The following is a 15,446-nucleotide window of genomic DNA, read 5'->3' as shown; positions in this document are numbered from 1 at the left end:
GAGCCACAGTCAGTGGTCTCCGAGCATCCCAATTCCCCGATGATCCACGGAATCTAAGTACCAGGAAGAAAGTGCTCGGGGAGGTGCCCGGTCACCCCCGAGCACCCTAGTCCCCCGACGATCAGAAGAGCTAAGTTCCGGGAGAGAGTGCTCGGGGCCGCGAGCGGTGGCCCCCGAGCACTCGGTTCCCCGAAGATCCGTACAAGAGTGCTCGGGAGAGAGTGCTCAGGGCTGCACGTGGCAGCCCCCGAGCACTCGGTTCCCCGAGGGTTCATGCAAGAGTGCTCGGGAGAGAGTGCTCGGGGAGGTGAACAGTACCCCCGAGCACTCGGTACCCCGACGACTCAGAAAGGCCCCCGAGGGGCCTGCCGATGAGGTGTCAACCAGCCAGAGGTCTGAGGCCGCACTTAATGAGCGTGCGTGGCCTGACACCTCCAATTGCTCCCGCCGCGCTCAGCGTCAGTTCCTGCCGCGTTTTGGCAGAGAGGCGTGGGGTCATTAATTGCACAGGTCCCGTCCCGTGCCATCCGGCTTGTCTCGGGATAACGTCGTGAGAATCAAGGCGTTCCGTCTGCCGCACTGCTGTGGCAGGGGAACAAGACAGGGCGAGCACGCCGGGTTGCTCTGCGGCTGCCCGGTGGGCACTCTCCACAGCGCCCGTTGCCAGGGCATTTATGGTGACGGGCGACCGGGCGTGCGACGCATTTTCCACCCCCGGTCACTTCACCGAGAAGAAATGATGACGTCTTTTCCATTCATGGCGTCTCGGAACTCGAGCCCCCTCCTTTCCGTTCGGGGCATGTCGTGGCCGGCGGGTACTTAAAACAGCCGGCAGCACAGAAGCAAAGGGAGAGCCGTCCTGAAGAACAACGAGAGTTCGGGAGTAAACACGAAGAACGAAAGACCAACGACGACGAGAGACCGAGAGTAGACACTGTGAGCAAGGTTGAGCACAGTTCCAGCTGAAGAACAAGGAGCCTCAAGCTCTTAGTTAGGCCAACATCCTTGTAACCAGCAACATCCTTGAGGGACTTCCTCAGGACAGTTATAGCATCCATACAGGAGTAGGGTATTACGCCCCCGTGCGGCCTGAACCTGTCTAAATTCCGGTGCATTTACTTCTTCTTGCATTAGGTCGACTCCCCCACCACCGGCCGTTGCATTCATTCCCATTTATTCCTCCGACGAACTTATTCAGGATCATCCCCCGGCCGAATCTCTAAAAAGGGGTCTCTCAGGATCCCTGCGACAGGAGTTAATCCTCCGACAGTGCCATTACAAATTTGTTGCGTGCCATTACAAATTTGCAGGAATCGGAAAATGCCATTATAAATTGGGTATTTGTAACCATACTATTACAAACTTGCTTCTTCCACACCCATGCCATTTTGTACGCCCAGGACATAGAATCATACCTTTCACGAGCCACGTATTTTCTTATGAACCAATTTGACCATGCCCAAAGCCAAAAGAGTTCCTCTCGCTGAAGGGGTGGAAAAGAAGAGGAGCGACGCCTCCGATGAACGCCATGGTGGAGACTAAACGGAACTCTACCGCCAAGCACCCGTCCCCATCCTCCTCAGCTATTCCTCCCCCTAAAATACCCAAGGTGAGAGCCCCCCACGGATCGATCTGAACGTGGCCCTAATCAATCGGAGGCTTCGGTGTCGCCTTGTTCGGCGCCGGCACTAGCATTGGCATTGGCCTCGCGCCCCCACCACTCTCCTGCCTCCCGCCCATCCTCTCCGAGCTCGAGGACTCCCTTGCCAGCATTGTCGAGCACTCCGACGATCAAATCCCCATGGAGGACGACTCCCAACCTGATCCCAATCCCGACGCCAACATCCCCATCGGCTTGGCGCAGACGTGAGACTACTACATGGACTCATCAAATCGAAGGCACCGGAGCCTGGACCGGTCCAGCTCCGTGCGCAGGTCCTTCGAAGTCTCCGGCACAAAGCCAATGCCAGTGGCCACGTTGGCCGCCATTACAAAGCTCGGAGTTCTACCACTTCCACCACGCCAAAGACATGCTCGACCATCATCGGTTCAGCACCAACTCTCTCGTTGAAGATTTCTTCGTGAGCCCGGACACCGCCTTCCACGGCCCCGCGAAGGAGTATGACGGACAACAATTGGTCGAGTAGGACTCGGAGCTAACAAAATGGTTCGGGCCAGGGTCAGATTGGTTCATACGAAAATAGATGGCTCATGAAAGGTATGATTCTATGTCCTGGGCGTACAAAATGGCATGGGTGTGAAAGAAGCAAGTTTGTAATGGCATGGTTACAAAATACCCAATTTGTAATGGTATTTTTCGTTTTCTACAAATTTCATCTAATTAACCCTATAACCAAATCGTAGCTGAAATCACACTGCATCGCCATTACAACCTAATAGCAATTTGAAGACAGAATTGACACACTTGTGCATCCTGATTCAATCCCGCATGGTACGCATCAGAAATTATAGGCAGAGCAGCACAGATGGCGCTACATAAGCTAAATCACCACTGAGAAACCAAGTTGAATATGTCTTGGTTTTCTTGTGATGAGTGATTGATATTGTCATTTATTTGGTTTGATGATCTTCGATTTTGCATGAGTTTTGATGTGATTTGAATTGATTTGAGATTTCATTTGAGCATAATGATTATGGACTAATTGAAATTGGAGTTAGAGATATGTGTTTGCTTGTCTCATGGTGTGCAGGTGATGGATGCAACTTAGCGGTCGACAGCGGGATGATCGAGGCCAAGCGGAGTGCTTGGTGCCAGACGATCAAGGAGGCCGGGCGGAGTCAAGAGTGATCCTAGCTGAACACGTGGAGATCAAGCAAAGCATTGAAGACGGATGGAGACGGCGTGTTGACAAAGTCAAGCGAAGGGGATACCGGTGCAAGTGACAAGGCGACCCGAGGGATTAGGAGCGGGAAAGACTTGCCGATGGTCAGGATCGCATGACGGAGTACACGCATCGACATTGAAGCGCTTACTTAAGGTGTAAGCAAGGCAGTGAGTCATACTTTGAGAAGCGTGCAGACGGTTTCGCGGTTTGGCCTCAAAACCGTGGGAGGACTAGAGGAGTATGTGGCACCATAGCGAAGCTTGAGTCGAGGCGAAGCTAAGTCGTGAAGGCGCCGCGGCCATCTGATGAATGGAGAAGAAAATAGACCAAAATACCCTCAGTGGTAGGTAGGAGTGCACTACAAGAGAGGGGTATTTTGGAAAAAGCTAGGAAACTTAAGGACCAAGTTTCCTAGACCTATAAATAGAGGGATAGGGCTAGAGAGAGCTTTGAACCAGCCACTTAAGCCCCCTTGTGCCACCCATTTCAGAGTCTTAGAGCTAAAGTTTTAGAGGAGAGAAGGATGAGTACTTAGCCTATATAATATGTGAGAGTTTTGAGAGATAAATCTTTGTAATCCGTCTAAAATAGGGCTGACCTCTTTGAGTAATTTAGTTTATGTTTTTGCATATGCTTGAATTCCTTTCTTTCTAGTTTCCCTCTATTGGTTCTCTTGCAAGTTCGCAAATTTTTCGGTTTTTAATTTTGATTTTCGTTTTGGTTTTTGAGCTAAAATTTCAGCACCTTTTGAGATCATTCTTCTTGTTGTTAGAGGCATAAAAACTCACATACAAGTATATGCTCGTGGGTCTTGAGTACCCTTGCCTCTAGATCATCAACTTGGAGAGGATCCTTTTGCCAGGAGATCTTTTTCTTTAAGCTGCAGTTTTTCACCTTTGCAGGGTTGTTTTTCTTGGTACTAGTGGCTTAAACACTCATATACTCATGTATTTGAGCGGGTCTTGAGTCCCCTTGCCACTAGACTATCATCTTGGAGGATAATCTTGTCTGGTGTCCATCTTCTCTAGTTTCTTTGGAAGTTGCGAGTTTTTGTGCACAAAGACACATAGAATGATCTTGAATGAAAATTATGGTTCATATTCCATCTGTGGAGTCATGTTGTCATGGAACTAGTCTTATTGCTTTGTCTCTTTAACTCTTTTGCTTCCGCTTGAGCGTTTTGAGATACGTTGTGTAAGAAATAGGAAAAGACCATCTATTTCAAAAGAAATTTGTTGAGACGTTTATTCACCCCCCCTCTAGTCGCCGTTCTCATTCCTACAACCACACTTAATCTATCAACGGCAGAACCTCAGATAGGAGCACACGCACCTGTACATAAGGAGCAACGGAAACTCTCTCCTCGAAACACACGGACGAGGCGAAACCCACACGGGTTCGTACAGCACTAAAGCGATATCTAAGCCACGAAGGCAGTTCTTGAGAGCGAATTCGGCAGTACCTAAGGTATGGGAGGATGGCGTCGAAGGGCGGCGAGGCGGCCTCCTGCGGAACCCTAGGCGAGGACCTCCGAAGCGGGCTGGAGGAGACCCTGCCGCCGCGGCCAGCGTGCAGTCCAGGATCACCATGCCCGGCGAGGATCACCATGCCCGGCGACTGGAAGCCTCTGGATCGAACCCCACGACGACCACAGCGAGTGGGCGATGAGCAGCTCTCCACTTCGCTCTCGTGTGTGTGAAGGGGTGGGGTGGGGGTCAGGAGCGTAGAGAACTGGAGATGGTCAGATGGGGAAATTTTTTGAACCGCCCCGCCCGTTGCTCTCGTGGGTCCACTTATCAGCGGGCGGCGTAATGGAAACCGGGAGAAAAATGGAAAGAGGTTGGCTTTCCACCTGTGAAGATCAGGTTGCACTTGGGCTGGGCTTCCATGGGCCGGGCATGGAGTCCGTCGACGTCTAGAAGTGACGGACGGACGGGCGTGATTCCGCCGTCAGAGTGAAGTGGCGACGGCGGCTTGTGCGCCGTCAGAGGATTTGGATCCGAGAGCGAGAGGGGAGGGGAGCTGGAGAAGAGATGGAGGCGCTGAGGAAGCAGGCGAGCAAGTTCAAGGAGCAGGTCGCCAAGCAGCAGCAGGTCCGGATCCCACACCCGAATACCCGATTCTTCCTTCCACCTCGTGGTTCTTTATTCCTGCCGATGTGCGATAAAATGTCCGTGATTTCGCGGTGTTTTAGCTGTGCAATGTGTTGGCGAGGCCGCCGCCAGGACATGGCGAGATTGCTCTTGATTTTGGGGGTCTCGGGGTTTCGCTGCGAATTTGCGGTTCTTGGACCGCGTGGATCTGCGAGTCGTGGGGTCGAGCGTGGAGCCAAGGGCTGATTTTAGGGTGCGCACGAAATTTTTTGTATCCTGTTAAATTTTATTACGAATTTGGACAGTTAACTGTTCATTGTAGCTCTAGAATGAAGCCACGGTTGCAGTCCGTTGATTCGATGGCTGTCTCGATGGCTGTCGAAAATAATATTTCTGATAAGGTTTTGTGTTTGGAGTAGAGGCATTGAAGTGAACGCTTGCAGTTCTAGTGTCAGCTGAGGCATAGTAATAATTGTGGCACTGTGTGGATTAGAATGTTCCTTTTACTTGATGGGAGTGCGATAAGAAAAAATTGGGTGATTATATAATTATATTGGTTGAAGCGTATAACACACTTGATTTGACTCCTTTGAGTAGGTATGTGAAAATGTGTCCCTTCTGTAAGGTGAGATTCAGCATCTCATTCTGTTTGGGAGACATGTTTGTGGTACGAATGGGAAATGTGTGCGCTTTTTTTGTGAATCTGTGTGCAAAACTACTTTGGCTCCTGCCTCCGCTGCAGTCCCATCGACATCATATTCACGCAAAAATCCAGGAATGCCATACATAGTTTCAGGCGAAGATGAATAGTTTGTTCCTTCCAATCGTTTCGGTGTTATTGATTGTGTTCCTAGTTTAGTTTTTTTATATCGTAAAATGCCTACACTATGGTTTTCTCTTGTACTTGACATGGTTTTTAAGGCGCTGCCTAAGCGTTGCCTAGGCATAAAGGCGCTCTGGGACGGCAAGGTGTCACCCACACCTTACCAAAAGCAGTGAAGAATAAGGGAGGGATGAAGAATGTTATGGGAACTGGCTAGCAAGGCCAAGCAGCCGCTGCCTCCCCCACCCCACCGACTGCAGCGCACTATGCCTTACTAAAAGCAGTGAAGAATGAGGGAGAGAGGAAGAATGTGAAGGGAACTGGCCAGCAAGGCCAAGCAACCGCCGCCTCCCCCATCCCTACTGGCTCCAGCGCCGAGCGCTCCCTCCTGCTAGATGTGGCGGTCGATCTGGAAGGGGGCGGCAGCAGCAGTCGATTTGGCAGGGGACAGAGCAGTGAGAGGCATGGGAGCGCCTGGAATATGGAGTGGTTGGCTGGCGGAAAGAGACGGGCAGCAAATGGTGGTGCAGTGCTGCAAGAGAGAGACAGGGACCGAGCGGCAGCGCTGCGATGTGTGTGTGTGTGTTAGAGAGAGAGAGAGAGAGAGAGAGAGAGAGAGAGAGAGAGAGAGCTAGTAGATAAGCATAGGGCATTACTGGAGGGAAGGGGTATGGGTTGGTTGGTGAGCTGGGCCAGCCCCCTCCCTTCTCCCCCTTTTTTCCTTTTTCTTTTTTATTCCTCCTCCTGGCTGCTGTTTCTCTGTTGCTGGGTTGGGTATGGTGTCGCCTCACCTTACCTCATAATCACAAAGGTGTTGGGAAGGGGGTGGGTCGTCATGCCTCGCCTTACCGCTTTTAAAACCATGGTACTCGGACAGCTTGCTCCTGCAATCATGTGTTCTAACAGCTATATTGTTACTTCTTGGCCATCTGTACTTCCTACCATAATGATATCAATGGAAAAGTTGTCATGCCACTATATATGGAAGTGGCTACACACATAATTTTGTGCATTGTTGCAGTTTCCCTTTTCAAATTTCAACCCTAAACCTTTTTTGTTAGTTAATTACAAGAAAGTCAAGAAACATAAATGATGCACTTCTTTCAAATGTCCTCCTATACTGTTACTTGTTGCATAAAGGCATGCTTATAAAAACATAATCAGTCTAAGGAATGAGGGTATTCTATAGTATGATTATGCATTGTTTACTCTTGAGTTCTTCTGTGTGCATCATCCAATTGAGGCAACAACTGTCATAGCTCAAATATGAAAACATATAAAAAAAATCGACCACGGGGAGAAGACGTTCCCTTGTCTCTGTCTTAATAGAGGGGGGTACCAAACCCTTTAGGGAGGTACTCACACGACCTGCCAGCACCTGGGTTCAAGCATGGGTAGGCGGTCTCTCAACTGGAGGCTCTACCAACCGAGCTATCGCTCATAAAACTTAAACATGACATCACTTATAGCTTTATGGGCTCATGTTGCTGTTTTGAAATTACAAATTTTGTGGTTGTAATTTCCACTGGTGCTTTAAGGTCAATTCTTTCCTTGCTTACATGTTTGTATTTTAAATTTTCAGGCTGTTATAAAGCAGTTCAGTAGTACTGGTTATGACCACTCAGATGCCGTTGTAATTGATGAGGTTGAACTACAGAGACATCAACAGCTTGAGAAATTGTATACTTCTACTCGTTCTGGAAGGGTAAGAATGGGAGGATTATAGATAGCCATAAGACCTACTATGTGATGTGAACACCTGGCCAAAAATTTATGTTGCAATAACATTGTTCATCCTCTTCGTTATGGAATCCTTGGCTGAAGGAACTACCTTGCTAAATGTATCCTATTGAAGTATGAACTTTAACCATCTGTAGTGCATCACACATAATCTTTGTACATTCAATGCAGCATTGTATATTGAAGTGAATATTGTATGATTGCAGCATATGCTTTACTGAGTTTTATGATGGCAGTTACTAAATTCATCTAATGTATGCATGCTAACAGGATTTCCAGAAGGACATAGTTAGAGCAGCTGAAGGCTTGGTTTCTATTGGAAGCAGGCATATTGAAGTGGGTATGTAGTTCATGTCGGTTGTTCTTGGTTTATTCTGTCAGACTGAGATTCCCTCATGGAATGGGAAAATCACTATTGTGATTTTTTGTTTTCCTATTTACATTTTCTCCCCATGGTAGTGTCATTAATGAGGATTAGAAGATATAATACCTAACCTCCAGAATTTAGTGTAGTATGAGCTAGAATGATAACATCTGCCTGTACCTATCTAGGATGGTATATAGGTATCCCTTGCTAGCTTGAGAAGAATCACCCCTACTTTTCAATTGTTATCACCAGAATATTTTATGAAGTGTATTTTTAGAGTAGATTGAAAAACCATACCATACCGTACTCGCAGTTTTAATGGAGAAAACTAGAACTGGGGCCTTGTTCGGTCTGGTTTTGCTATTTGATTGGACATGTAAGTTGACTGCTTCTAAACCAGTCGAAACCCAGTCAAAGCAGTGTCTTATAGGTATAACCAGGAAAAACCTTGTGTGGTCCAACCAATGGTTGATTGCCGGCTGCCGCACGGGCAAAAGGTTCAAATACTTGGAAAAATGGGTGGGAGTGGGGCATGATCCCTGGACATGAGGATCAGGTTGCAAAAACCCAAGTTGCTTGCCGCCTCACCTCCGTTTGCTGCTGTGGCAAAGATGCATATTATGTGTTTTATGCCTTAAACAAACACCGGCCCAACAAGTAAACAGTCAACCAGCTAACTTGTCAAGGACCGGTCCTTTTAAAATTATGCATGTTAGAATGTTATAACCATTTCCAGAATAGAAAAATGAAAATATGATCATCTAGAATATCAAATAAGTTCCATGATTATTTTGTCTGCTATCTTTTGGTTTCTGACAAATAGTGGTGGAAAAATTTAAAACCCCATTTGAAACATTGGAAATTTTCCAGGTTTATGCAAGAATTGAAATGCTTCCTGTAAATTTCTGCACAATACCAGTAAATTCATTAGTTCCAAACAGGGCCTAATCAGCCCTTTGATCATTTCTTCTTTGTTTGGAAAGGCATGTTATTACGCTTGTATACAAATCCTGAAATTCAACATCTGGTGAAATGGTGAGTGAAACACCTGCATCCTTTCTTTCTTTTGATCGCAGGAACGAAATTTTCAGAGGACTGCTTTAGATATGGAGGTGAAAATAATGCAAGTGACGAAGCCCTTGCAAAAGCCACATCACTATACGGAGGTGCTTTGAGAAACGTTGAGAAAGAGTATGAAGATTTTAATAGAATTTTATCTTCGCAGGTTGCTGTTCTTTGAGTTAGTTTCCCACACAGAGCCTGTTTGGTTGGACATCATTGGTGGGAATTTAGGTGTAGGGGTTTGAAGTCTCTTGTTGGTCACCTGGTTGGTGGGCATGAGAATTTAGGTGGGATGGGGAGTGCATATTTGAGGGTTCAACTACCCCAATTTCAATGGAATGGAATATTTTTTCAATGGAAGATTAATATATCTTAGCCCTTTAATGTGACTTATTTTTAGAATTTCTACTTCACGAAATTTCTAAATGATTCCTACATTGATGTATTTGTACTGTAAGTTGTCATTGGCTACCAGAGTAATTGCATCCTAGAATATCCAAAATGTTGGAGATCTTTCATGTTTGAGTAAAATTTGTCACGTGCAGCTTCAGGACGGCAAGAGATAAATCTGTTTGGATTTGGTATAGATAAGTTTGGTAAGAAACAATTTAGCTTAGATCAATTTGGTAAGAGATAATTCGGTTTAGAGATAGAGTTGGATTCGGTCAGGGACTTTCTATTGGGAGCCCTATTTATAGAAGTCATGTAATCAGGTCAAGGAATCAAGCAAGAGAAGAATTAATCTAAGTCTCTCCCAATATTCTAAGTCACCCCAATCTATAGTCTAAATTCCCTCCCCTAGCAGCCGACGCCGTCTGGCTGTCCTCCCAGCAGATATTTATCCCCTTATTGATCCTAGGATTATAACATCAGTTTACTTCGGTCTTGGGCACCAGGATGGACGCGATGATTGCAGCTCAGCTTGCCGCCCTCAAGGAGCAACTCGCACAACTAATGGCAGTCACCTCGAACTTGGACCGCACGGTCACATCCTTCCTGGAGCCATCTTCCTTGGCTACATCGGATGTGACATCACGCACCGCCACATTCTTGACGCAGTCTGGGTTTACCACAAAGGTTGTGGCGCTGCTATTGCTTCCGATGACGACGATAACACCGGCTGCGACACTACCGTCGACGCCGTCTAGGTTCACCTGTCTCCGCCGGGCGTAACCTGTGCTGTCGGCCCGCACGCCGACGCCGCTTACCGCCAGATCGCACGCTGGCCCTTCTTCGACACCGGTGGCCGGCTCTGCCCGATCCGCGTCCGCATCGTTGATCGGATCGCACCTTGTCGTCGCCGTCGCATCACAGGATTCCTGCAGGTCCACGCCCCATCGGGATCCGGCGTTGCTCGGCCACAAGATCTGTTACAGCACATCAAGCCACAGAAAGTCTCGCGTGGCCCATGCAGGCCCAATATTGTGTTGTGTCATCGCTAACATCATCATCTAGTCAAATTTGCAAGGTGCAAACAGAAGATTTACACCGCCATGGCCTCCACCCAAGCTCAAGGACGAGTTGTGTCACAGGAGGGGTGGAGTTGTCACTTGCAGCTTCAGGACATCAAGAGATAAATCTGTTTAGATTTGGTATAGATAAGTTTGGTAAGAAATAATTTAGTTTAGATCAATTTGGTAAGAGATAATTCGGTTTAGAGATAAAGTTGGATTCGGTTAGGGACTTTCTATTGGGAGCCCTATTTATAGAAGTCATGTAATCAGGTCAAGGAATCAAGCGAGAGAAGAATTAATCTAAGTCTTCCCCAATATTCTAAGTCACCCTAGTCTATAGTCTAAAATCCCTCCCCTATCAGCCGACGCTGCCCGGCTATTCTCCCGGCGGATATCTATCCCCCTAATGATCCTAGTATCATAACAAAATTGTTGCAAGTCCATGGTGGTTCAGTTTAGCCCATAAATAGTAACTAGTAACCCTCGTCGGTAAATCTTATGTTTTGAGAGTCGTATGTTGTTTCAAAAAGATTTTCTTGCTATTAGAACAAACCTCCTTTCTAAATATGTTTAGATATGATAGTTTTTTATATTTATGTTTCGTCGTTTGTTTCGATTTTATTTAGTTAAATTGTTTACTTTAGATACATTACTAAACTCCAAAGTTGATATGCTTCTTTTAGTAATCTTCATTTTTTTTGCTAATTAATTTTAAATAGAAAGTAAGCACAATAATTCAGAAATACCAGTCAAACACTCGAACCAGAGCTGTGAGCTTTGGTTTCCAGTTGCAGTAATAAAGCTTTATTTACATGTTCCATTCCGAAGATTCCATATTGTAGTTAATTAGCATCTCAAAGAGCAAAAGACATAATGAACACTGCATTGCTGGTACAGTTCGTATAATAGCAAATAAAAAAGTAAGTAAATAACAATAAATGAAAATACCAAATTTGGATCCAGATTAATATCAAACCATGAACTCTTCAAAAGTAAGCTTTGGGATTTCATTTGGATCCTCGCCACTATCGACCCCATATGTGTTCTCAGAGAAAAGTACCTGTAAGTTCTGAAAAGTTAGTCCCTTCTACTTGAACCAACTGTGAAAATAGGATCATGAAAAGAGAAACTATGAAAAAAATGCCTCCTGGATCTGATAAGAATAGCACAAAGGAATATTCAGACCTATAAGCACAAACAAATAAATCAGGAAGAATCTACCAAAGAAGCATATACTAAAAATGAAATTACACGTTGCTACTGTACTGAAGTCTAAAACCTAATTTAAATCAGGTCCTCAACACATTTAGGGAAAAAGACGGCATCAAGGTATACATCTACCAAGTTGTAGAAATCCTACAAAGCAACCATATGCACGATGGGAATGTTGAAGAAAGAGTTACTTGAACAAATAACTGAAGCAGAGTTGTGGTCGTTAGGTATCACCTTAGTGTTTGTTGATGCAACTGGATAACACATCCGATCTGGATATGTGAATGCATTCAGGAATGTATGCAGATGCAATGATTAATTCTCTCATCATCGTTTGACACAGACATCGCTTCTGCATCTGTCTTCTTGTACTTGTAGAGAACAACAGCTGATTTGCACCCATCTATAATCTGTTTGGAGACCTTTTCAAACCCCAAGCTTTGCAGCATACTCATGGACATCATCCGAGACCTGTTTATTTGAGTAGAGGAGCTGAGGAAGAGTCGACGGCGGAGAACTTACTATGGATAAAATTCGTGTCTTACCATTGAGGCAAAAGGTCAAAAAGGGATGAACAGCAACAAAGAGAGAAAAATCACATTATATTAGTCACTGATTATCAGATCCCTCGAGAACCACTACGACGACAACGGGCCGACTCAACAGCAGCATGCACTTACAGTCGTCGGCGCCAATGGGTGCACTGTCCTTTGCGGCCATAGTCTACTACCACAGCTCGAACTTGGGACTCATACATACCTTCGAATGTAGGAGCCAAAGGAAGGCTTCGATCCGGGGCGATTGGAGTTTGATTAGTGGCTTCAGCTTCAGATCTGATGGTGCAAAAATGGTCTGTGGGAGATCCAAGTAGATGAGCACGATGGAGAGAAGCCTCACAGGGGGATTTTCAGTGCAGTGTGGAAGCTGCGGGATGGAGTGAATAGATGAGCATCGGAAGCATTGGGAGTTCACGGCGCTTGAGGATGCCGGAGTACATCAACACAGAGCGACATAAATGGTCGTCAGGCACGCATCCGGAGGCCGTAGCATTCCTGCCGACGTGGATGGAGGAGGGGCGGTTGCGACACGATTCGCCATCGCGCAAATCTGGCGACGCTGGGGCGGGACAGGAGGCCAAGGGTAGCACGCAGGAGAGGCGAAGGATAGGGGAGGGAATGAGGAGGAGGAGCGGGAGCGGAAAGAGCAGCGGGTGGCGACCTGGGGCGTCAATCTGTGAGGGCAGCGTGGTGGCGGCAAGCGCCAAGGAGGAGGAGACGATGAGGAAGTGGCTTATTTGGAAGGACGGCGGAGAAAGGGGAGAGGGGAACTTTGTTCTTGATTCCTCAGCTAGTCCCCAATACGAGACAATAAAGAAGGAAAGAGACGCACACACGGCATCGTCGGCGGCTCGGTCGAGAACATTCCGATGCCCAACCGAGAGGAGACAAGATCCACAGGATCATGATTGGACGGCGGTCGTTTCGAGGCAATGTGGATAGTCTAAACAGTTGCGGTTCTACCGTGCTCTAATAGAAATAGATGTCTACCAAAATGTTGAAATTCTCCTTAGAGGTAGTTTTCTGATACTAATAATCCGAGCATTGATGAAATGATACATATGGTTCTACCTCTGTTTTGTCCTTTACTTTCCGATGCATGTGATTTCAGTACCTTCTGTATGGAATTGATTACCATACACAATAATTTCAAAAAAATTATGGGCGTAGAACAGCCTTTTTCAATGCAAATTTGAGGTCAGCCTTCTGAAATATATGTTGTTTTGATAGAAGTATAAGAGCACTATTATGTATGACTTATGAGGTACTTCAATTTAATTTAGATACATTCTTCTATTTATTGGCATTTCAGACCATAGACCCATTGAGGGCAATGGCTATGGGTACACCCCTGGAAGATGCTCGTGGTCTTGCACAGCGTTATAGCCGGATGAGACATGAAGCTGAGATCCTCGTATGTACTAGCGGCTTGATCCTTGCTGCAAGTGAGCAATTTTCAATTATTGCTACTTCCATGTGTCTTGATCCTTCTTGTTTCTTAAACAGTCTGCTGAAATTGCTAGAAGAAAGGCACGGGTAAGAGAAGCTCCAATTGCTGAGCACACGACAAAACTTCAACAGTCTGAATCGAAAATGATAGAGCACAAAGCAAGCATGGCTGTGTTAGGAAAGGAAGCAGCTGCTGCACTTGCTGCCGTTGAATCTCAGCAGCAACGGGTAACCTTTCAGCGGCTGGTTGGAATGGTGAGATTGCCTGCCTATGATATATGATCATCTATTTGCATTGGTTTGTTGCATTCACATTCAATTATTTTTTATCCTTGGTCATTTGTCCTGTTGAAGGTAGAAGCAGAAAAGTTATTCCATTTGAGGTTAGCTGCTATACTTGATGACGTTGAAGCTGAGGTGGAGTTTAAACTTTTCACTCTGATTGTTATGATTAGTTGTCAATTTTTTCTTGCATTTCTAATTTTTTATGTATTCTTTTTTGTAGATGTCCTCCGAGAAGCAAAAGAAAGAATCTGGACCACCTATTATTCCTTCTCATAAGCGCGCTGAGAAAGCCCAGTACTTCCTTGCTGAGGTGAAAATGAGTAACTGGAAGTAAAGAGCAATTACATCATATTTCCATATTATATTTATCAATCCTTTTTGTTGCTGCAGGCAGTGCATAACTTCAATGGCACCACAGAGAAGGAACTGAGCTTAATTGTTGGTGATTATGTTGTTGTTCGTCAGGTCAGTGTTCTCATAACAGTTTCAGCTGTGAAAGTAATGTAATAACTCTGTCTTGCAGAACTGTTGTTAACGAAATCATAAGAAAATATCTGGTCAAACATAATCAATTAGTATACAGACGCTTGTCATCCTCCAGTAGTGAACAGTGACTGCCTACATGCTCGTACGGATGAATCGGTCTGTCAGTCACTGAAGAAAGGAACCATACAAAGGTGGAAGCAATATAGAGATGAATTAGCCTGTCGAACCAAAGAACATTGAAACTGTTAAGTGTCAATACTATTTTAATGTATAATTGCTTACTTTTCGTGCCTGCACCAGATTGCTCCCAACGGTTGGGCTGAAGGAGAATGCAGAGGGAAGGCAGGGTGGTTTCCAGCTTCCTATGTTGAGAGGCGTGAAAACATCCCCCCAAATAAAGTTTTCCCGCAAGCATAAGATCATAAGGTTTTCCCACAAGCATAAGATCATAAGTGGATTATCTGCCTCCACCGCGCAATGCTTGGTTGTTGCAAATATCATTCCGCACTGCAGATGTGCAGTTTGGTGCGACTGGGGAGCTGTAAGCCTGTGTAACTTATGACCGGTTTGATACTTGTTGCATCTTGTATATCTTAGATTCTTGTGGTCTGGACAAGTCTGTTTGCACCTGCCTACGCGCACATTGAACATATTGCTTTGCATTTGTATAATTATCGTCAATGTATCTACCATGTCCTCGCCGCAGCAGGACTAAGCTTACCCCATTTCTGCTAAACGCCTCTGGATTGTAAATTGACTCTTGAGCTAATTTTATTCGTTATTATGATATTTATGTCGGTAATTCGCTCTGTTCCTTGCTGTGCTTCTATACCGTTTGTGCATTAGGGCTGTGACCTGTCTACTCACACTGCAGAATTTCAGAATGCTTGTTTCTCACGTGAGTGTTGTCTTCCACGGTTCTATCTAGGGAAAAATGCACAAACCCCCTCATAAGTCACTCCATTTTTGAGATTCACCCCCATAAGCTATTTTGTTGCAAAAACTCCCCCAACAGTAATTTAGATTTGCAAACCCCCCCCCCCCCAGCAATTGTTTAATGCAGAAAATAGGT

At 45.7% G+C, this 15,446-nt stretch overlaps 1 protein-coding gene across 1 annotated transcript; it reads left to right on the top strand.

The window, feature by feature from the left end:
* The first annotated feature begins 4,760 nt into the window (after nt 1–4,760).
* On the top strand, nt 4,761–15,176 carry LOC133890684 (SH3 domain-containing protein 3-like). Its single transcript, XM_062331179.1, has 10 exons — nt 4,761–4,939; nt 7,345–7,467; nt 7,773–7,842; nt 8,946–9,094; nt 13,467–13,568; nt 13,661–13,858; nt 13,958–14,020; nt 14,109–14,198; nt 14,279–14,353; nt 14,675–15,176. Exons 1-10 carry the CDS (start codon nt 4,880–4,882, stop codon nt 14,789–14,791), a joined length of 1,047 nt encoding a protein of 348 aa, XP_062187163.1. The 5' UTR covers nt 4,761–4,879; the 3' UTR covers nt 14,792–15,176.
* The last annotated feature ends 270 nt before the right edge of the window (nt 15,177–15,446 follow it).

This window comes from Phragmites australis, chromosome 14 (genome assembly GCF_958298935.1).
Source record: "Phragmites australis chromosome 14, lpPhrAust1.1, whole genome shotgun sequence".
Taxonomy (NCBI): domain Eukaryota; kingdom Viridiplantae; phylum Streptophyta; class Magnoliopsida; order Poales; family Poaceae; genus Phragmites; species Phragmites australis.
This window is presented reverse-complemented; position numbering and strand designations above follow the sequence as displayed.